Raw genomic sequence first — 23,179 nt, 5'->3', positions numbered from 1 at the left:
TACATGACTGCAAGCCTCTGGAGGATCCTACACCTTGAGTTTGGTGGGAATCCAGAGGCACCTGCAGCTCAAATACCTGTTTGCTGCTTTGTAATGACATTTTGGCAGCTGCTCTCTTAATCTGATGAATTTGTCCATCAGAAACCTTCCTCATTATGCCTTTATCTGCATGAACCTGTCTGTGCTCTGAATCAGCCAAAAATTCCTTCACAGTACGATGATCATGCTTAGTTTTTCATGAAATATCTATAAATATAACATAATGTTTTCATTCCTTGTCCAAGGCATTACATTATTTGACACTTTTCGGCAGCAGAGAGATCCTTTTTCTTTCCCATATTGCTGAAACATGTGGCCTGCTTAATAATGTGGAAAAGTGCATTTTGAGGTTTTTATTTTGAAAAAAATAATGGTTATCATCATGAAGTTTGTTCAAAAACATTTGAATTATGCTCTTACGGCTGATGACTTGAAAAATATTCATTTGCATTAAAATTTAGGAAAATAATAGAAAAAGTCATTTGCATAGTAATGTGGAACTCTGTGTATTTGGGGTGCCTGTCGAAATGCCTGACTGAAATGTGTGTTCTGACAGAGTGATATTTTCATTATGATTATTTTTATCTTTTTGCCTAATTTATAGCAATGAGCAGGGCAGTCACCGGGGATCAGGCACAGGATGATGGCACCACTGGCAAGTTAAAACTTCTTTACCAGCATTCAAATTTTATAAATAGGCTGACGCCTGAATTAATTCTAATATTTTTTAAATAAGTTGGCTGATGTTGTTTTTATTGATTAGTTACGATCTTGAAGATACTGTATGTTTTTTTAAACTTAATTCATGTAAATCATTTTAGATTATTATTTTCTGATTATGTGGGCATAATTCAGGTCAGGTATGGGAGCATATGCCCCTTCCACACTTTGCCACCTCAACCTTGGCCCTGTGCTGCTCCCGCCCTCTGATGGCCATCGACCAGGCTCTAGCCAGGCTCATGCCTCATCTCACCAGGTATCTTCCCAGCTGAACCGTCCATGTAGCATTCAGGTGTCTGGTCCAAATGACCGGGTCCTGGGCACCCAGTATGTGATGAGCTGAACCAGGCAGCTCCTGTTCCCATATGCAGCAGATGACCCTTCCAATCCTCTCTCTCCTGAGCATTCCAGCATTAGACACATGCTCTTGCCAACGATACCTAAAGATGTGCTAAAGAGAAGTTGTCACAAATGAGTGAGTCCAGCTAGTGCCTTTGGCCATCAGTCAATGTCCAGGCCTCATATGAGTATATAGTAAGACCAGGAGGACGAAGGACCAATAGACTCTGACATTCATCCACATCCTCAGATACTGTGTGCACCACCCCAGCAAACCCATCAGTCAATGTGCAAGTCAAAGTCTGCAGTTGATCTCAGCCACACAGCCAGCTAATCAATGTTTAACACTTGATTCTGAATTTGATGGCAACACCCAAGGCATCCCCAAATGCCTGGATCTTTGTTTTGGCCCAAGAGACGTGAATCCCCAACTTCTCAGCCACCTCAGTCAGCAAGTTAGGCACGCCTACATGGACATACAGTCTCCGCAAGGATCACAGCCTCATCAGCACTCCACAGTTCACTGCCCCTGTTATCTACCCCAGTATCCAGTCCAGACAAAAAAAAACACAGACAGTAGTCAGGTTACATGTCCTCAAACTTTAACTGTAACTCAACTTTAATGTGCATGCAATGTAGACATCGTAGGTAACGTTGCAGTTATTCACATTAAAAAGTATTCTACAAATTCATGTGTGCTTCTTTTAAGGCAGTTCCCGCAAACAGCTCAGCTCTCATTGTTAAACTGGCCCACTGGGAAGGTTAAACACACTGTAATATAAGCAGCTGAATCACCTACTGTGCTGAGATCTGAGTAATTTTGAACTCATGTGTTTTCGCTTTTTCACTCGAGCCCATGCAGCTTCCTCTGGGATAACAATCACACTAATCTAGACTGGTGTAGCACGACTGCCTGAAACCTCACACAGTTTGTTTTTTTTTATGTCTTTGGGACCTGAAACACCAGAGGGTGAGGGAGTACTAATCACAAACAGTAAAATCACAAACGTACTTCTTTTTTTTTTTTTGTTGCTCCACAGTGGATGTCATGCAGATGGAGATGCATGCAGACAGTGGAGGACTCTCTCTCTCTCTCGGTCTCTCTGTCCTGTGCCAAAGGCGTTTACCCCTTAGGACGTGGATTGCTCTAATGCCACTCAAAGGAGTTGTGAAAGCTCATGAGACCTCTCCTCTCTGTTTCTGCTAAGAGAAGCTGTAATCTAACTAAACAGTTTGAATCTTCATTTCATTTCCATGTCAATGAGGCATACGAAGACATCTGCATGCAGGTAGAAAACAGGAAGAGAGAGACATGCTGGCAAAAAGACAAGTCGACATGTAAAATAAGGCATAGAGACACCCAATTTCCCTGCAACACTGAGCACACACTTCACATGCAAGTCAGCCAATTTAAATAGTGACATTCCACACTACTTCAGTTCTAAATTGCAGACCTGCAGAGCAGAAAAGTCAAACAAAAGCAATGCAAATAGGCAGCTGTCATGTCTCCCACGGTGCCAAGTCTTGTTGCAAGCATTTTAGAGCCACCATATGAAATTACAAGTCATAATATTGAAGTAAAGAGTTGTGTTAAAGTGGCCCTGTCCATCTTTATGACATCTGTATCACCTTCCATCATCAGAATGGTTCTATAACAGGGTCACAGCATGCCTCTAGGACTCGATAAGAGGTTTACAATGATGTTGTTGTGCTTTATTTTGAACCACTCCTTTAATCTGTATCTTTCTTAAGCTCTTTCTGTCATCTCTCACTGTACAAATACAGAGAATTCCTTGAGGCATACTGAGGATATTACATGCACTTTATCATTTGGCAAGGCCATTTATTGAGTAACCATATATAGCCATAACCTTACAAAGCAGATGGATTTGTCAGACTCCCTGTCTGGCAAATCCACTCTGCAAAGCTCCAGTCTACAACGTTTGTGTCAAACCAAAACTGCTTCAAACCAATCAGTGCCATTTGAGGACGACTCACTAAATAACAGAACTTTAATAAGAAGTGGGCTGTGTGCCTGGCCTGGCATTTAGTCTGTTTTATATATAAGATTAAATAAACTTAAATTATTATGAAATTATCTTGTTTTCTCCCTTTTTGCTATTTTTGTTAAAGCAAAAAAATATTTTGATTCAATAATCAGTTTATACTGGATCAAATCGGACTGAATCGTTCTGTATTTTTATGAATCGTCAGTGAATAAAATCGTAGTTTGTGAATCAAGATTCGAAACGAATCGTCTTAAAAAAAAGGAGAGATTCACACCCCTAATACCTAACCAAACCATACCAAACCATACCAAACCATACCAAACCATACCATACAAAACCAAACCATACAAAACCATACCAAACCATACCATACCAAACCATACCAAACCATACCATACTAAACCATACCATACAAAACCAAACTATACAAAACCAAACCATGCCAAAACAAGGTTACATACCAAAGAAAACCAAACCATACCATACCATACCAGACAACAGTAAAAGACAGTAAAGCAAAGCAAACTTATAAAGTTACCACAAACATTTAAAAACCATTAAATACATACCATTGGCCAAGTAAAGAGCTTTGTCAAAACCTTCAAATACAGCACAAGTTATATTATTTGAGAAAAATGTCCTCAAATACTACAACTGGTGAAAGTTTGAATGTTTTTACTCAGTATTTTTTAATGATGAACAGTCCACACTACATTTTAAAATAGCACAGATAACTGGAAGTTAACGCCATTTATCCTAATTTTGTCTTCTTGTTTCTGGCACCCTGCAAGTGTTTGGTTCATTTTTGATCATACATAATTAATCACTTGACAAGATGCTCTTATTAGTCTCACTTAGCTACTTTGAGTTAATTATGCAGTTACCGTAGGTCAGTGTGTTCACTCTAATGATCTGCAGCCAAATATTTGATCATTATGGAGCATGTATAAGTCATTTGGAGCAGCTCTGCTGCCTCCCTTTGCAGTCCATCCTCTTTTATGATTTTTAAAATAGAATTGAAATAACTTATTTTGTGTGCTGCTGTCTGAATGAGGAATGTGACAGTAAACTTCAAGTCTTGATTATGTCTAGATTGTTCACACAGCTCAAAAAACACCAAAGTTAGCTGGCAAATTTGTGTTAAGACTTTGCAGATGTTTCCAATTTATTCTGTGGTTTGCTCCTACAATATGATGAATTTCGCCAAAAAAATGTCTTCATCTAAGTCACAAAAGTTCAAGAGGAATACAAAAACTTTAAGTCCACCCTAAAGGTGAAAATACGTAACGTTTAACTCTGTTTTACAAACCTTTTATGACTACCATGTGATAAATTACCCTCTTTAGATATGGACCATAGACATCATGGCAAAAGTTGTGCGCAGTTATCTAAGTGGGGCAAGATAACATTAGGAAATGTATTTTATTAAAATGCAGACGCACCCAAAGGCCCCCTGTAGTTTCCAGACCAAATGCAACCAAGCTCAACCATACCAGAGCAACCCAGACAAACCAGAACAAACCATACCAGAGCAGACAAAGTCAATCCAAAGTAGATAAAACCATATCAAACCAAACCATATCCTATCAAACCATACCATACTAAACCATACCATACCAAACCAAACCATACCAAACCATACCATGCTATAACATACCATACAAAACCAAACCAAACCATACCATACCATACCAAGCCATACCATACCATACCATACCATACCAAACTATACCATACCATACTAAACCATACCATGCTATACCATACCATACCAAACCAAACCATACCATACCATACCATACCAAGCCATACCATACCATACCATACCATACTATACCATACCATACTCATAACATACCAAACCAAACCATACTATACCATACCAACCATACCATACTATACCAAACCAAACCAAACCATACCATACCATACCATACCATATCATACCATACAAAACTAAACCATACCATACCATACCATACCAAGCCATACCATACCATACCAAATCTTATCATACCAAATCATACCATTCCATGCCATGCCATGTCACATCACGCCATGCCAAGCCACGCCATGCCATGCCACGCCACACCACACAATACCCTTCCCTACCACACAAACCCATACCAAACCACACCATACCATACCATACCGAGATATGCCATTCCACGCTATGCTACGCCACGCCATGCCACGCCATGCCAAGCCACGCCACGCCACGCCACGCCACGCCACACAATACCCTTCCCTACCACACCAAACTATACCATATCAAACCAGACAATGCCACACCATTCCATACCATACCAAACAATGCCATGCCATACCACACCATACCATACCATGCAATACCATACCACACCATACCATACCATACCATACCAAATCATACCATACCATACCATACCAAACCATACCATGCCATAACATAACATACCATACCATACAATACCAAACCATACCATACTATACCATACCATACCAGACCATACCATACAATACCAAACCATACCATACAATACCAAACCATACCATACTATACCAAACCATACCATACTATACCATACCATACCAGACCATACCATACTATGCCATACCATACCAGACCATACCATACAATACCAAACCATACCATACTATACCATACCATACCAGACCATACCATACTATACCAAACCAAACCATACCATACCAAACCATACCATACCATACCATACCATACCATACCATGCAATACCATACCATACCATACCATACCATACCAAACCATACCATACCAAACCATACCATACCATGCCATGCCATGTCACATCACGCCATGCCAGGCCAGGCCACGCCACGCCACACAATACCTTTCCATAACATACCAAACCAGACAATACCATACCATTCCATACCATACCATACCATACCATGCCATACCATGCCATACCATACCAACACATCATTCTCAGCCCTGCCATCCCAGTGTACCATGAAGTGGTAACAGTTAAGCCAATGCCAGTGTGCCTTAAACAGTTCCTGGACTTGAACTGCAGTTCAAGCCCAGAACAAGGACTACATTTCGGACTTGAGTGGAAACGAAGTACCCACAGCCCTGCCCACAATTCTCCCTTTTGCAACACTCTACTTGCTTGAGACGTGTGAAAGACAATTTTCTGCAGTTGCCTCAATCAGGACAAAATACCGAACAATACAAAACTGGACACTGAAAATGAACTGAGAGTTGCAGTCACACAGCAGCTCCCAAGACTGGAGAAGATAACAAGCCCTCATTAGTCACTAAAATTATTGCAGGACTGAAAGTATGAATCTTCACTGAGATTACATTCATTAAGTTCATTAAGTTTTCATCTTTTTAAGGGAATTGTTCATATCCAGAGTTAGAACTTTGTGTATGGCGACTGTTGCTGTGCTTTTAACAAAATTTCACAGTCCCAGGTTATGGTAAATAAATTTAAAAAAAAAATTGAGGGACTTACAGTGTGTTTGTCCTATGTTTAGTTTTTTTTTCTGTCCATGTAGATTTGTGTGGTGAGAGTCTAAAAAGACTGGGAACCACTGCTCTACCTGGCGATATCTTGTAAATTTGGATAATTTACCAGAGACCTCAAGGAATTTCCTCATCATGGGAAAACAATGTTGTAATCCAGAGAAATGAAGCTAAATTTGTTAGTTTTTAAGAAAAAAAATACAGCTTCACCAATTACCACAGAAAAAAATCAGTGAAATAAAATGCATCTATGTCTACCTTCGGCTTCCTTAGAACACAAACCTTCCATCCATTTTGGTACCAGACCCACCAGTTGAGAACCAGTGATGAATGGCCCAATGATCTGAGCTGCTTTCTTAACTCAAAAATTGTGCTGGGTTATATTCATTTATTTGTAACGAGTTAAAATACAGTAAATGCTAAAAAGAAGTATGCCAGCTGATAGGTCTGAAACCAAGCGTCTTTTCCAGCCCATTCAGAGCAGACAGTGATGCCTATCTGCATAATAGTCTTTGACATGAGAGGGGAAAAGTTTGCATCTCCTCTCTGACTGTGTGACTTCACAGAGCAGTGTGTGTTGGGGGGGTGGGAGTGTAGGTGGGGGGTGTTCTCACAGAAGCAGAGCTGCAGGGAGCTCCCAGTCAGGACTGTGAGAGCAGAGCGGCAGGAGCAGGGCGCGGAGCTGCTGCTACACCTCCCCCTTTCCACTGTCTGAAAACTAGCAGCTCATTGGACTTCTAAAAATCTTTTATTGTGGAAAACTTATTGGAGTTTTATTTAATGGATCTGCAGCATCAGGAATTGGCGTTCTTGCATGATAAAGGGAGGTTTAACTGGAATTTATGTGGCTGGAATAAAGTTTATAGTTTTACGCATTTTGGACTCGTGCGCCATGGCCGTATTAACTGCAATGATTCGCTATGACTGTCTTAATGAATGCGTGGTGTAACTACAGTAAAAGCGCACAGAAATAGTCTAGATCTAGTCATGGAGAACTTCACCGTGGATAACGTGACTGTGGAGAATGACACGTCGGTGCAGGACAATCAGACCCTGGGTGTGTGGACTGACTACACGGTTGAGTACAAAGTGGTCAGCGTGTTTTTGGTGTCTCTAATATGCGGGGTGGGGATCGTGGGGAACGTGATGGTCATCCTGGTGGTCCTGACCACCAAACACATGCGGACTCCCACAAACTGTTACCTGGTGAGTCTGGCCGCGGCTGACCTGATGGTGCTGACGGCCGCCGGGCTGCCCAACATCACGGACGCGTTATACGGACAGTGGGTGTTCGGGTACGCGGGGTGTTTGGGGATCACCTATTTCCAGTACCTGGGTATCAATGCGTCCTCGTGCTCCATCACCGCCTTCACCGTGGAGCGCTACATCGCCATCTGCCACCCCATTAAAGCGCAGTTCCTGTGCACTTTATCCAGGGCGAAGAAGATCATAATGCTGGTGTGGACTCTCACCTCCGGCTACTGCGTCATGTGGCTCTTTCTGTCAGACACTAAAAAGTTGGTTTATGACAACGTGGTTCTGCTCAGCTGCGCCTACAAAGTGTCCAGGAATCACTACCTGCCAATCTACTTCACAGATTTCGCCGTGTTTTACGTGCTGCCCCTCATGCTGGCCACGGTTCTATACGGGCTCATCGCCCGGATCCTGATCCTGAACCCGCTGCCCTCAGACCCTAGAGACAGCACCAAGAAGTGGAAGAAGGAGACGAGTCAAGGGGGGAGGATGATCGGCTCTAGCACCTCCAGCAGCACCACAGCTGCCTCCCGCAGACAGGTGGGACTGTGTTTGTTCATTCACATTATCACTGTGTACTCGTAGCGTTTGTGTGAGTAGGGGAGACCGGGTCCAGGTGCTCCACATGTCTGATAAATACCCTCCAATGAGAGATAAGCTCGCCCCATCCTGTGAGAAGTGAGATAGAGACTTTCAGCACTATGAGTGTATTTTAACCATGTGAAATGAGTTATAATTTAACTTTTACATTTTGTTAATGTGTTGATGCAGTGACAAACTCAAAATGTTTTAGTAGCAGGGGCAAACATAATTCTAAAGGCCCCTGTTGCTTGCAGCACACAACAATTTGTCATTCATTTGTACTGAAAAAGCAGGAAATCATGAACTTGGTCATGGGAGGAAAGGGCCTGTAGTGCCGCATTATGTAATAACGCCGCATTATGTAATAATGTAATACATTTTCCGTCCATCATGTAATAACGCCACATTTTCTAAGCCACTAAGCGGTTAGGGTTAGGGCAAGGTAGTTGGGTAGGGCATACCTTGGAGCCCACACTAAGTCCTATGTTTAGGGTTATTACATAATGCGGCATTATTACATAATGTGGCTTTACAGGGCCATTCATCAAATGTGTGATGAGAGGGTGACCCAGAATTGTGCTTGTTCTGTCCAATGGAATAGCACTTAGATGGCTCTTTGTCATTTCTGTGCACTAGTATGGGTGTCTAGAGTGATGCTTATCATGTATGCCCACTGAAAGGATGCACTTTGATTGCACTTGCCATGTTTGGTCCACTGGTAGGGGGTCTGGCTGCAGACCATACATCTCTGATGGCCACTCTCACAGATCAATCTGAGACACCATCTGTTTTGGAATCAAAATAGACACTATAACTTTAGAAATGCAATCAAATTAAACTGAATAAACTGAATGTTTATTTACTGTTTATTTACTGTGTACTATATTTTCTTCTGCCACTTTCATGCTGATTTCGAGCTGCTGTAACACCGAAATTTCCCAGTTTGGGATCAATAAAGTACATCTAGCTAGCTAGCTAGCTAGCTAGCTTTGAAATATGGTTACTTAATGAAGGTAACTGCCAGACTTTGTTTATGAATAAAGTTGACTTAAAAAAAATCTAAAACTGGAAATGCATTCTACCAACAAATTCCAGCATTTTCTCTGAGATATACAGTGTCTCAGTTGGACAGTCTGTGAGAGTGGCCGCCAGAGAGCTACAGTCTGTAGCCAGACTTTTTAGCCCTGGAGAGCACTTTACCAAATTTTAGCCGCTGGAAGGGCAGCGCACCGGGCACTCGATAACTTGCTGCCCACTGGTGAGCAGTGTGACAGGATATACTTAGATAAAGTAATCCATTACTTATAACAAGTAATTTTCTTAAAAAGTAATGAATAACATTACTTAGTTACTCACAGCTAAACTACATAACTAGTTACATTACTTTAGCATTACTCCTTGGCACCTGAGACCTTCTGTTACTCAATAGCCATTGCGTTGCTACCATTGTTTCCTGAAAGCCATTCAGTCTAAGAGCTTGTTTTTACCCAAATAGGGGCGTGGTCACTGAGAGCACACTTGATGTTGGACTGCCCTTATAAATTTCATGTCCTTATTAATGGGACATCATGTGGGTGGACAGGGCAGTTAATCGAGGCTGAGATCAACTGCAGACTTGGACAAGAGCATGTGATAGTTGGTTGGCTAAGCAAGACAGTGTGGTGTTCTGAGTATGCAGACAAAAGTCAGGGGGTATCAGTCCTTGGTCCTTCTGGTCTTACGATACTCTTGTGATGCCTGGGCGTTGACTAACAGAGTCACCGGCTGGGCTCCTTTGTGATAAATTCCCTTTGGTGCATTGTTGACTGTGTGTCTAACGCTGATGTGCTCAGGAGAGCAAGGATGGGAAGGGTCACCTGCTGGCGCTTTAACAGGCACCTGGCTCGTGTTCCAAGGTCTGTTTCAGCTTATCGTCTACTGGTTACCCTAGACCCGGTGTGCTGGCGCAGCGATGTGCTGAACCAACATATGCTCCCACACCTGCCCTGAATACATAATTTGTGGTGGTGCCAAAAAGACTTTTAATTTAAAGAGAATGATAAACCTTGCAACAGAAAACCTTTTCTAAATGACTAGTTCCCAACCTCTTAATATGTGCGAATCTGTAATCAACTAAAAATGTTCATGGATAACCTCAAATTCTTTGTCTTCTGCTTGCTGGTAGCCAGCAAAAATGCTTTTGTATAATAATGTATGATTATGTAACATTATGACACATGAAGCAAATACTCTGAACTATTTCTTGAGTGAACCACTGGGCGGAGTGACACAGTGCAGTGTAGTTCCGGCTTTGCATTGATGAGTTTGATGAGGGAAAGCAAAAATTCCATCTGCTAACATAGCGTTAGCAGTGCAGCTGGTTTAACGGTCCCCCCAGATCTAGAAACAGCTTGCACTGACAACTAACAGAAACGAACCTATTACTAAGACTATAGGAATTATGGCAATGGGCGAATTTGCCAAAATGTTAAAGTATCCCTTTAACCATTCCCCCTGGTAACCGGATAAAACTTTCCTCTCTCCTGAAATGAGAAGGTCACTTCTTTATTGTTAAAATAATGATCATGTTTTGCTTCTTTAGATTTATTGTGAGAAGCTAATTGTACCATTATCCTTGAATTTGTCCTATAGCCCAGAAAAACATTAAGTAAAACTGCCATTAGCTTTTAGTGTGAACCCTGAAATGTGGTGTGCAGCAGTCTGCTTGCAAATAACTATAGTGGCAAATTCAACCCCTCCTCTTTAAATACCTCATTTCCCACCTTCTGGCTTTTTTAACAAGTAAGAAGCAACAGAGTGTGCACACTTTTCCTTGTCGCAAACACTGAATATAAATTTGCTGAAGCCCAAAACAGAAATGAGTATTGTTATGACACCAAATAAGGACAACATGCTGTGTCTGACAAAGATTAACAAATAAATCTCATTAATCTGATGAAGTCATGTGCAGATAAGGATATGATTACTTATGCTACGGGTCAACCAAAACACAGGGAGGCTTAACTTTCTGATAGAATTAACCTTAATCTACAATATCATTAATTCCTAGCACAGCCATTTGAGATCTGGATGGCGGTAATACCCAGAAAGTTCAGTAAACACCGCTCACAGATATGGAACTTAAAGGAAATTTGTTGAACCAGTCTGGAGTCTGTGACCCAAACAATCAAAAACATTTTTTCTTTTTTTTTTTTTTGGCACATGAGATCTCTTTATTTGTGATTGATCAACCTTTATAAAAGACACACTTTTCAAATAAATTCATTTGACCTTTTGTACAAAAGTCAAAATTCACACCAAAGTAACAAACTCTTCGGCATCCAGGTTGTCAGAGTTTTGCTGGAGTCATACGTTAAAGATTTAGTGTTTATGAATGCTTTTGAAAACTTGTAATTTATTTTGTTTGGAATCAGGTATGAATAAAGGGCAATGAAATGTTAGAAAAAAAGCAGCTTCTGTTTTATAATGAACGCTACACTACTGTAAGGGACCATAATTCATTAGATAAAATCATGTTGTGGCAGGACACTTCAAAAAGTATTGAGATGTCCATCTCAAATAAAGTTTTTGTGTTAATTAGAAAAAAGAGAAGTAGGGCCATGTTCTTTACAACATGATTATTTTGGTGATGAAGTGCAAAGCCATCTGCTGATCATAAGAAAAAAGCTGGTTTAAGGCATTGGCTTCACTTTTGGAATCCAGATTTCCATCACTGTAAAAAGACTTGGACTACTTTCATTTTCAGTCCAGTGAACTGGAACAAATTGTTTGCATGAAGGTAAAAACCTAAATTTCCCCTCCCTGCATGTTTCTAGACTGATTAAAAGCTGTCTGCGTGTCTAGTTTGGTGACAACCATTTTTTGGCTTGTTGCCATGTTGTCTTGTGTATTTCTCCATTGTGTTGACTCTGTGAGATTATACAGTCTCTTTAAACTGCATATGTCATATTATGACGTAATGAGATATCTGTGCACAGGCCTGGTTGGACTAAGAGCATTGAGAGTGCAGGCCAGCAGGAGACTAGAGGGTACAATAATAATATTGGCAAGCAGATGGATTGGCCACATTCCATGTCTCTCATCTAGCTGATCATCTTGAAAAGCTTCAAGCTGAAACAATTGCTCCTAGTCAGACAATGACCAGATCAACCATTTAAAGAGAAGGAAATGGTAGCTATGAGTGTTGTTTAGCTGTTGGCTGTTTAATGAATGTGGCGAGAAGAATGTTTATCCAGTTGTCCTTCATATATAAAACATAATCTGGTATGACAGATTGCAACAATCCTGATTCAACATGGTACGGGGAATGGGCCTACTGTGTGTGTACCCTGAGACTCCATCCATGTTTCATACAGTCTATGTAATAACTAGAGCTGGAGATTAAGCCCTGTGTATACATAAAATGTATATATTATATTCAAATATATATATTCAAAACCCAGGAATGAATTCCATTTTAGCTTATCCATACTGCTGTTGAACCTCACAGGTTGTGTGACAAAATATTATTCTGTCTCATCTGCAGTGTTTGGTGTAATGCAGTACAAAGTAATGGACTACTGTTATCACATTACATTGACTATATCAGTTTTTTGACACGTTAATGTTACTTATTTTTGTAATTGCATTACAGTTACTCTAAGATAATAATCTTACTTGCGTTACAATCAATCCTCCAACTATGGGAGCACAAAGAAAACAAATCAAGCATCCCTTTTGCCCGCTGATGCAAAACTCAGTGATCCAGGTGACTGGGACATCAGCACAAGTCCCAGAGGAGGGACAGGGAAACGACGGAGTGGTTTAAATAACAACATCTTGGAGATATGAACACTACTTTGGATTTGTTGCACAAAAGGACAAGAATGTGACCCAGGTCAGAAACAGGTCTCTCTTTGCCTTGAACTCTGCATCAATCCTTTCCAAATACCTGCAAAGGCAACACGCTAACACAAAGCTAATAAAGACCCCTGAAGCCCAAGTGAGGCTCAAGATAACTGCATCCACACCTACAAGGCAGCCAAAACTCGATTTTCAGCATCAGCCAAAGGTAACCATAAAAGCAGAGAAAAATAGGCTTGCGGCAGCATATATGGTGGAGGAAATGTTCCCTACTGTAGCCTTGTTCTTGAGATATTTGTCTGTGAGGTGCTGTTTTTGTCTAATTTTCACAACTTCGTTGTCACCTTTTGTGTATAAAGAGCAGAAAGGAGATGTTTTGTCTAAGTTCTCCTTAATAGAAGAGGGATTTGTAAAGAAGCCCATTTTTCCCCGCAAAGAAAATGTGAAAGTTAGGCAATTAAAAAAAATAAATCAAAAGAATTCTAAGTCAATTATGAGATGAAAAGTCAAAATGTTGAGATAAAATGTCATAGTTATGAGATAAAATGTCATAGTTATGAGATAAAAAGTCGTCTCATAATTGTGACCTTTTATCTCATTATCTTGATTTTAGTTCATAATTTCATCTAGCACTAATGTGGGAATATATCAGCTTTAGCCCTGTTGGCAAATATGTCACTGAAGATTTCCGGTGACAAGGTGTGATGCAAAAGTAATGTAACTTCTAGTGTAACTAGTTCCTTTTGCTTTGAGTTATTAATTAGAGAACTTTTTTTAGAAGGTAACTTTTAATGGGTAATGGATGACTTTATTTGACACTGCTTATCACTGGTGCAAAAACAAACATCAGTGGCCCTGTTAGTTAGAAATATGAACCAAATATTGAAATCTGTGGTGAATTTAGCAGAATAAAAGTTAATCCACTCACTGAACAAGCAGACAGACAGTTATTATGGTGCATTCAAGGTATTTCAGTAAAAAGTACAATCAGGCAAATGTAAGTAAAATGTCATGATGCGTTCAAATGTCACTTCAAGAGAGAAAAATTCCATTTTTCATAAGGAACTTAGGTAATTATGATTGTGAAGATGAGGAATGTGTTATTTCAGCCACAGATGTAACAGAGATCCAAGTCATGACCTGATAACTCTTAAACTCAAGCTCTGATCGGCTTATATTGTTAAAATGTTGAGTTGTAAATGTGAGCCATTCTGTGTTTCCACTAAACAACAGAAGAGTATTGATAGTGGTGTCAGTAAGGGCTCAGATTGACGGGGAGTATCCATAAGGGTATTATTATCAATAAAAATCAGTGATCTTTATTCCCTGTAATAACCCTTTATAAATGACCCTATATAACCCTATATTACAGCTTTTCCACAGACTGCAGCTCTGGGTTCTGCATTGTTGGTTGGCTTATTGGATTTTGTTGTGTAAAATGTTGCCAGATAGCGAAATGTCGCAAATATTGACTCCGATGATACATCCCTGGTTAACACCTCACTGTTGTTGTTTGTCATGAAGTGATAAAATCAGAAAAAGCAGCTGCCAGTGACAAAACCCATGGTGCCAGAACAGAGAAACTACTATTTATGTTGCTGTTTTTGGCCAGGGTGGGACTAGCTTTTTGCTGTTTAAATGTTGATTTCTTAGGGCTGTGAGACTGGAGTTTAAATAGATGCATTCACCAATACAGAGTAGTTACACTCATATAATAAACGAGGCTTCATTCAACTTAGTAGTAGTTTTGTGTTTATGTAGCTCCATGACAAAAGCTAATTTCTATATTAAAGCAGCCATACTCATCACATTTCTGTAATCTGTAACAATACCACACTGTTTTCATCCTCCTCTAACAACAGCCTTAGACGCCTACAAAGAGTTCCTACTTGTAGTACTCAGAGGTAATCCTCTTCAGACCCACAGGTAGACAGCAGAGCTCGACGTTTGTTGATCAGATCAGTGGGAGAAGCCTTACTGGAATGACAAGGGGGGCGTGGTACCCTGAGGGAGCTCCAAGCTCTATTGGATAGTCTGATCAGTTAACCCAGAGTTAAATAGACATTTGGCTTTTTACGTTGAATAACACACCCACAATTACACAATTACATGTGCTTCCTGTGGTCAGAAATAAACACTTCATGTTGAAACAGGGGAAAATTTGTACCATCTACCACACTGCTTACTGAATTACCTAAAGGTCACAAAGAAATCAGGATCCAGGACTGGGTATTTCACTCACTGATGGTGTCGGGCCTCTCCAATCCAATTACACTCACCTGAATACAGCTGAGACAGCACAGCATAAATATGGATAAGATTTAATTACAGACAAATTTCACACCAGGATTATCCTCTGGTAATTGTATTAACAATCCAGGCTTTGTCTGGATGTGCATACAGATTTAATCAATGAAACAGCAACTGATCAGAATGATTAGAAATTGTTCTACACTCATCTACACTGAGAATCTCAACAAGCTTGGTTTTTAAGAATTAGCCCCAGTGATTAAAATCCATTCATTGACATTATAACAGATGACTTCCTCCAAAGTAATGGTTCAAATCAGCCAGTTTAAATGGATTTTTGAACTCAAGTGAATCAATGAAAATGGGAAGATTCACATTATTTACACTGTTTTTATGCATCGATTCAACTTAACACAGTAACAGATTTTTTTCAGACACAAGATTCAGAACAAAACACCTCAGGCATATGATAATTCTTTTAGCCCCAAACTATTTTTTCCCACAAAAACACCTAAAGAAATGCATTAGAGACAGAGCATGTCTTACATTTAGTGGATTTTTTAAAATGTCAGGCACATTGTTTTCAGTTCAGTGAGCATGAGGACCATCTGCAGTCTTGACTCTTATTTTTCAAAGTATTTTCTATATCGTTTCTATCCTTTTTAGCCAGGATCTTTCTGTTTGGAGTTTACATGTTGCTCTCAAGCTCAGTGGGTTCTCTCTGGTTACCTCCTTCCACAGTCCAAGAACATGCTTACCAGGTTAATTAGTGACTCTAATTAGCCTGTGCAGTGCATTCGGAAGTATTTAGACTGACAGAATTGTGACTTCTTATCTTGAATTCTGACTTTTTATTTCATAATTTCAACGTTTCATCTCATAATTTTGAGTTTTTATCTCATAATTATGACTTTTTTTCATAATTGTGACCCTTTTATCTTTAATTCTAACTTTTTGTCTCATTATTGTGACTTTTTACCTTGTAATTCTGACGTTTTATCTCATAATTTCAACTTTTATCTATAATTGTGACTTTTCATCTCATAATTATGACTTTTTATTCCATAATTATGTTTTTTTAACTCATAATTGCGACTTTTTATCACAATTGTAACTTTTTACCTTGTAAATCTGACTTTTCATTTCATAATTTCAACTTTCATCTCATAATTGTGACCTCTTATCTTGAATTCTGACTTTAATCTCATAATTGACTTTTATCTCATAATTATGACTTTTTATCTCATAATTGTGACTTTTTATCTCATAATTGACTTTTTATCTCATAATTGTGACTTTTTATCTCATAATTGTGACTTTTTATCTCATAATTGTGACTTTTTATCTCATAATTGTGACTTTTTATCTCATAATTATGACTTTTTGTCTCACAGTTGTGACTTTTAGCCTCATATATTGCGACTTTTTATCTCACAGTTGTGACTTTTAACCTCATATATTGTGAGTTTTCATCTCACACTTTTGAATTTATACCTCGTAATTCTGACTTTTATCTCATTATTTCAACTTTTATCTCATAATTGTGACCTATTATCTTGGAGTCTCACATTTAATCTCATCATTTTGATGTTTTAATCTCATAATTGTGATTTTTTTATTTAAAAAATTGTGAATTTTTTATGTCATAATTATGACTTTTTACCTTGTAATTAGACTTTTTTTTTATCTTACAATCATTAATTTTTATCTCATATTTATGACTTAGGACTCTTTTTTTGTAGAACTGCCTAACTTTCACATTTTTCTTTTTTAAGTGGCAGAGATGGGCTTCCACAGGCTGCTACATAAGATAAATGAAAAAAAAATGAATAAGGTCTGAATACTTTCTGAATGCACTGTATGAGCCAACGATAAATAACACGGCATGCAAAGTCAGAGTTACAATTTACGTTATTCATTATATCACTGCTTTTTATAAAAATAAACTTTTACTGAGCTAAGGACAAACAAGTTGATTTGATACAGCATGTAGCGTGTGTTAAAGCACCAGACAGGTGCAAAGCGAGCACTTCCTATGATGCTGTTAATACAAAAATCAAACTTGGAGAGGAAAGGTGTTGATTATTATGGCACGAGTGTGTGACATTCAGTCAGTCACCTTGCTGATCACACTGCTGGAGTGAAACTTGCTGATGACTGAGCTGCTGTCTGTCACGTATTGCTCTGCCATGCAAACGGGGGCATCAGTTATGGCTTGTTTGCACTATAACACAAACGTGCTTAAACTTGTTATTACAGTGTTGCAAAAATCCATTCCATCTTTAAAATGTTACTGGTAATAATGGTATGAATTCTGGTTTACCCACCACTAGTTCTCACACTAATGCACTTCATTACTAAACTTTCTGCCACTGAGCCAAAGTCCACTGATCCCATTATGCAGGCTATAATAAAGGACTGTCTCATAGTGAAGCTGTCCAGCTGCAGCTACCTGGTTTGGAGCACTGTCTGCTTTTCCTGTGGTGACCTGATATTGACCTGACCTGCTCACTGCAATTATCTGCAAAGTGTCTGGTGATCGTCTTCAGTGTGGTGATGCAAATAATGAGAAAGTTTCCACACACTTTAAATGATATTTCTGATGTCTGAGCTGGTCATGTTTGGGCACAATTGTTGTTATTGATGGCTGCTTGGAAGTCTTCCATTAACCTCTTGTCCTTTACTACTGAAACAGGCTATAAACCAATTCAGATCAATAAATTGTTCCAGAAACACTTCCCCTTTCTGTGTTTTTCTCTACCCAATGAACAGTACTGAAGCATTTACCCTCTGCTACATAAGCATACACCTTTATACCTGAGTGATGTATTGAATTGCTTGGAAGGAGTGTCAAAAGCAATACAGAATGAATCTACCTTATGTTTGGGTGAGGCAGATACACCTAATAATCTCACCTAACAAACTGTTCCATGATTTGGACCAGAGATAAACTAGGTGTGAAACACCCTTACATTGGCATCACAAATTCAGTCAAACATTTTTCCAAAGGCACATTTGTTTCAAAAGAAAGCATCTGCTAAAGGATATTTATTTATCATTTATTTAACCAGGCCAGTTTAAATTCAGTATGCAGATATTGTATCACTGTAGCATGATAAATACCAGATGTGAGCAAACGATTGTTGAGAAGAGCACCAAACAGAATACTAAGCACCTTAGGGCTTTTTTTTCTTCTTAACATGGCCCTCTGATATTTATGAGCATCAATTGTTCCAGTCACATCAGCACCTGAGCAGCAATGGTGGTTTAATGAAACACAAACAATATTTCAGGTGAAACTACAGCTTTGATCACAGATGCCATAAAGTATTTCATGGAGTGAGATGACTTCCTCTGCCATCACTGTGATGGAAGTTGTATTAAAATGACTTATTTGAGGCCATTACCTAAATGATCCTGAACCTGAAATCTACAAGACTCCAGTTGTGACCACAGCTGTGGTGAGAGTTGAAGGGTTTCTACAGGTCCCACAATCCCCTCATTGACTTTCTCAGTAAAATATTAAAATGAAGAGCAAGGCTTGGTGTACACTGTGTGATTTCAAACCAGTTCTTATACACAAATTGTGAGGCATGTGACTGGTTTTGAGGTTGGGCTAAATATCAGCCTGAATCCCATTTTCTGTGTTGCCCATGGCCTGACCAGCTGCTCCAGACATATGACTGCATGCTCTCCCACAGTGAAAGCTGAGCTGATTCCCCAACTTCAGATGTTTTATTTTTTCTGATTGCGTCGGCATAAACTGCTGCACAGCATCTGAAAGCACCATGACAGCAACGTCAGGCATGCCTGTGAGTCAGCACTCCTTTCATGAATGATATGAAGCAGGGAATATCTGCAAACTTCAGCTGATAGTGATTGTTTGTTGGGATTTAGTTTGTGAGTTGTTTGTGGTGTTTGTACCTATAAGCCTTGCATAAATCAACTTAAATACACTTAAACTAAACTGCAGCCTCTGTCTGTTAAGGCTTTCAGTTTTGAAACTTTGCATGTTAGTGTCAGATCTCAGATCACATAGGTTAGCATTGCATTGCATACACTGTTCTATAGTTGTACAGTGTTTATAAAAACTATTCACCCCCTTTTATTGATTTTATAAAGCAATAATGGTCAACATTATCTTTTAAAGTCCAAATTCTCTTTTGAATTTAGGTCTGGGCTGCTTCAGAAAATTCACCTTGTTGTCTGTAGCTTTCACTGTGTGATTTGTGTTATTGTCTTGCTGGAAAATAAATCTTCTCACAAACTGTAGTTCTCTTGCAGACTGAATAAATTTGTCTCCAGGATTATCCTATAAATTGCTGCATTCATTTTACCCATTTACAAGCCTTCCAGGGCCAGCTGCCAAGAAGCATCCCCACAGCATGATGCTGCCACCCCCGTGCTTCACAGCGGGATGGCGTTTGTAGTGATTTGCACCAAAGAAATATGTACCAAATCACTTTCTTCCACTTGATCATGGAGTCACAGGCCCTTTGGTGATCTCTAGTCAAGATTTAACCTGAATTTTCTTCATCAGTGGATTTCTCTTTGTCACTCTCCCATAAAGCTTTGACTGTTGAAGAATCAGGGCAACAGAAGTCTGTAACTCCTACCTTGTCTTGATGATGGGTTTTACTGAACTCTTGGGGATGGTCAGTGCCTTGAAAATGTTTTTTTTTTTTTTTTTTTAATCCATCCACTGACTTACACTGTTCAATAACCTTTGCTCTGAGTTACCTGGAGTGTTCTTTGTGTTCATGGTGTAATGGTTGCCAGGAATACTAGTTACCCCATGAGTAGACCTTTCAGATACATGTGTCTTTATACTACAATCACTTGAGAGACATTCACTGAACTCAAGTGATCCCATTTCACTAATTGTGAGACTGCTAGCACCAGTTGACTGGACCGCTGTTGAACAAGGTCAGTCACTTTATTTATACAATCTATTAATTAACTTTCATATTTCTATTTAACTGACAATACTTTGTAAAAATCTGTTTTCACTTTGACATTTAAAAGTTTTTTTTATTACTATTTTACTTTTTATATCTACTGTACATGTATGCCTCAGGCTGTTTTGCCACCCAGTCTGAGAGAAGGCAGACAGCCCTTTACTTCCCTGTTTCACCAGGTGATCACTTTTAATTGGACTAATGATGGTTATCAGAACAAAGAGAGGCTGATAAAGAATGGTCATACTTTGAAAGTGCTACTGAAATATTGGAACAGTGGCTTCACTGAACAACTGGTTTCATTTCATGAATAATTCAGAGCAGTAACTTTAGGAACAGACCTCATTTCATACATGACAATTTGACACAGCATAATCCCATTCAGCTGCCTCCTGGTGTTGTTCCTGCTGGCTCACTGTCACACTGTCAGGACTTACCGGGAGTCTTCAGAAGGACAAAGACGGTGTTACAGTTATTTATAACACCTGTGCTTTCTCTACTCTGACAAGTGAAGGGTCTGTTGTGAGGAGAGGCTTTACTACATGTTTCTTTGTGTTTTACTGTGGCTCACACTCTATCGACTCCATGTGAATGAAAAACACTACTGTGAAGGTTTCTCATATTATTTGAGAGCATTTTCTAACCAATTATTGTTTTCTTACTTTCAGGTGACAAAGATGCTGGCTGTGGTTGTGATCCTCTTCGCCTTACTTTGGATGCCCTATCGGACCTTGGTGGTGGTTAACTCCTTTCTGGACAAAGCCTACTTAGACACCTGGTTCTTGCTCTTCTGTCGTCTCTGCATCTACTTAAACAGCGCCATCAACCCAGTCATCTACAACGCCATGTCTCAGAAGTTCCGTGCCGCTTTTAAGAAGTTGTGCCACTGCGGCCCTCAGCGGATGGAGAAGCCGGCGTCTTACAGCGTGGCGCTAACCTACAGCGTCATCAAGGAGACGTCCAACGGGGAGAGTCCGGACCACTTCACTACAGATATGGACGAGCTGAACACACCGACGGATCAGTACTTACCCACCAGCATCCTGCCAAATGCCAAGAAGTTGCCTTTCCATGAGCCTCGTCTGTCTGGTAGTGATGTAAAGGCCTGATTAAAAACAAACTGTCCAGATAAAGAGGATAGCAGAGGCTCTGACAGCTGCTCTATGGATCCAGTCACCCATGGGACATTTTAGAGAAGTTTTAATTAAAAGTGCCCACACATTTCCTATTTAATTTATCTTAAGTGTCTTCTCTCTGAAATGTGTCTTCTGGTTGACAAGACTATTTGCCAAAAGTTAAACAGGATGCTGTGAAATGAGCTGAAACAGGCTTTTAGCATTTTGTATAAAATAACTGAAGTCAGCCTTCATGAATCTTGCATAATTCAGGTTATTGATACTCCTATAGAGCACTGATTCTCAATTCTGCAGATAAAGCATGTGGCAGAGGAAGCATCACCCATTAATGCAGGGTGTGATGTGTCTAATCCAGCGATATAATGCAGGGAGACACATTTGTTTGAACATTAAATTGTTCCAGGAAAAGGTGCATGGGAGCAGTTCATGTCATATCAGTTAGCTTAATAATTGCTTTGCTTGAAGGATGCTGCTTTAATCTCAAGCCTTCTTCCTCTCTAAGTGAAACAGAGTGGCACAATGATGAGGCAAATGTGACCATACATCACATAGAGATAAGCGATAGGGCATAAAATATAACTCCACTTTTGTCTTTCCCTTTTAAACGATCCTGCTATAATCAGTTACAGTCCTGTGCAATAGTTTTAGGCATGCATGGTGCTAAGGATTCACCATAAGGCCCAATGTGCCATAATCTGGGGGCTTGGGGCAGCTAGAGTCAAGTTGACACAAGTCGACCCGTGTATCGCACGGCAGCCAAGGTCAAGCTCGATGGCATCTCTTTTGTCCGTCCTTTTCACCCCTGCACGATGAGGGGCTTGTGGAACCCCTATTGCTGGCATGGGTAGTACCCTAGGCCTTGCTTACTCGCCACATCCCCCCCTTTCTGTGCCCTAAAGGTGAGGACTCTACCTGCACGATGGTGTCCTCAGGCAGCTGACTCGCCTAATTCAGCCTCAGTTTTTGGCCAAAACATGCCTAAAAGTTCTGCACAGTATTGTTAATACATATGTAATACTTTGTTAATCACTTGCAGTGCAAACAATGACTTTTAACAGCTTTTCTCCCTTATTCTGTAAAATTCATAAAATGAAATGAGCACATTAGTTTACTTTTAAGTAAACACACCTTAGGGAGTACAGTTTTATTGAACAGAAACAAGTCAGATTCAAAACAAGAAGTAAATAGCAGAGGTGATTGGAGCAGCTATTCTGGTCTTTACTCCAACATTGAGCCATCACTGTTATAGAGGTGTGTAGGAGGCCGGAGTTCTGCAATTCAGGGCAGCTTGGACGCTGGAAATCACAGCCAGTATCAGATAATATATGTGGTCCATCATAACAGAGGAGCAGCTTCCTGTGGCATGTTTTCTCATGTAGCACATCCAACATTTTCATGGCAACAATAAACATCACATCTGTCACAGCAATCCACTTTTTGTTTCCAATAAGTTTTATTTCTCTGATGGCATTTCATAGAAGTTTAACTCAGGCTTGTCTCCACATCAGTCAAAGCTTCCAGTTGATCAAAACTTTCTTTTCATTATGCTAAGTAAAT

At 39.7% G+C, this 23,179-nt stretch overlaps 1 protein-coding gene across 1 annotated transcript; it reads left to right on the top strand.

The window, feature by feature from the left end:
* The first annotated feature begins 7,587 nt into the window (after positions 1 to 7,587).
* trhra (thyrotropin-releasing hormone receptor a) lies at positions 7,588 to 21,595 on the top strand. The gene is made up of 2 exons (XM_041794157.1): positions 7,588 to 8,394; positions 21,155 to 21,595. The coding sequence occupies exons 1-2, from the start codon at positions 7,588 to 7,590 to the stop codon at positions 21,593 to 21,595; spliced, it is 1,248 nt and encodes a 415-aa protein (XP_041650091.1).
* Positions 21,596 to 23,179: the final 1,584 nt, after the last annotated feature.

The sequence above is a fragment of the Cheilinus undulatus genome, linkage group 8 (genome assembly GCF_018320785.1).
Source record: "Cheilinus undulatus linkage group 8, ASM1832078v1, whole genome shotgun sequence".
Taxonomy (NCBI): Eukaryota; Metazoa; Chordata; class Actinopteri; order Labriformes; family Labridae; genus Cheilinus; species Cheilinus undulatus.
This window is presented reverse-complemented; position numbering and strand designations above follow the sequence as displayed.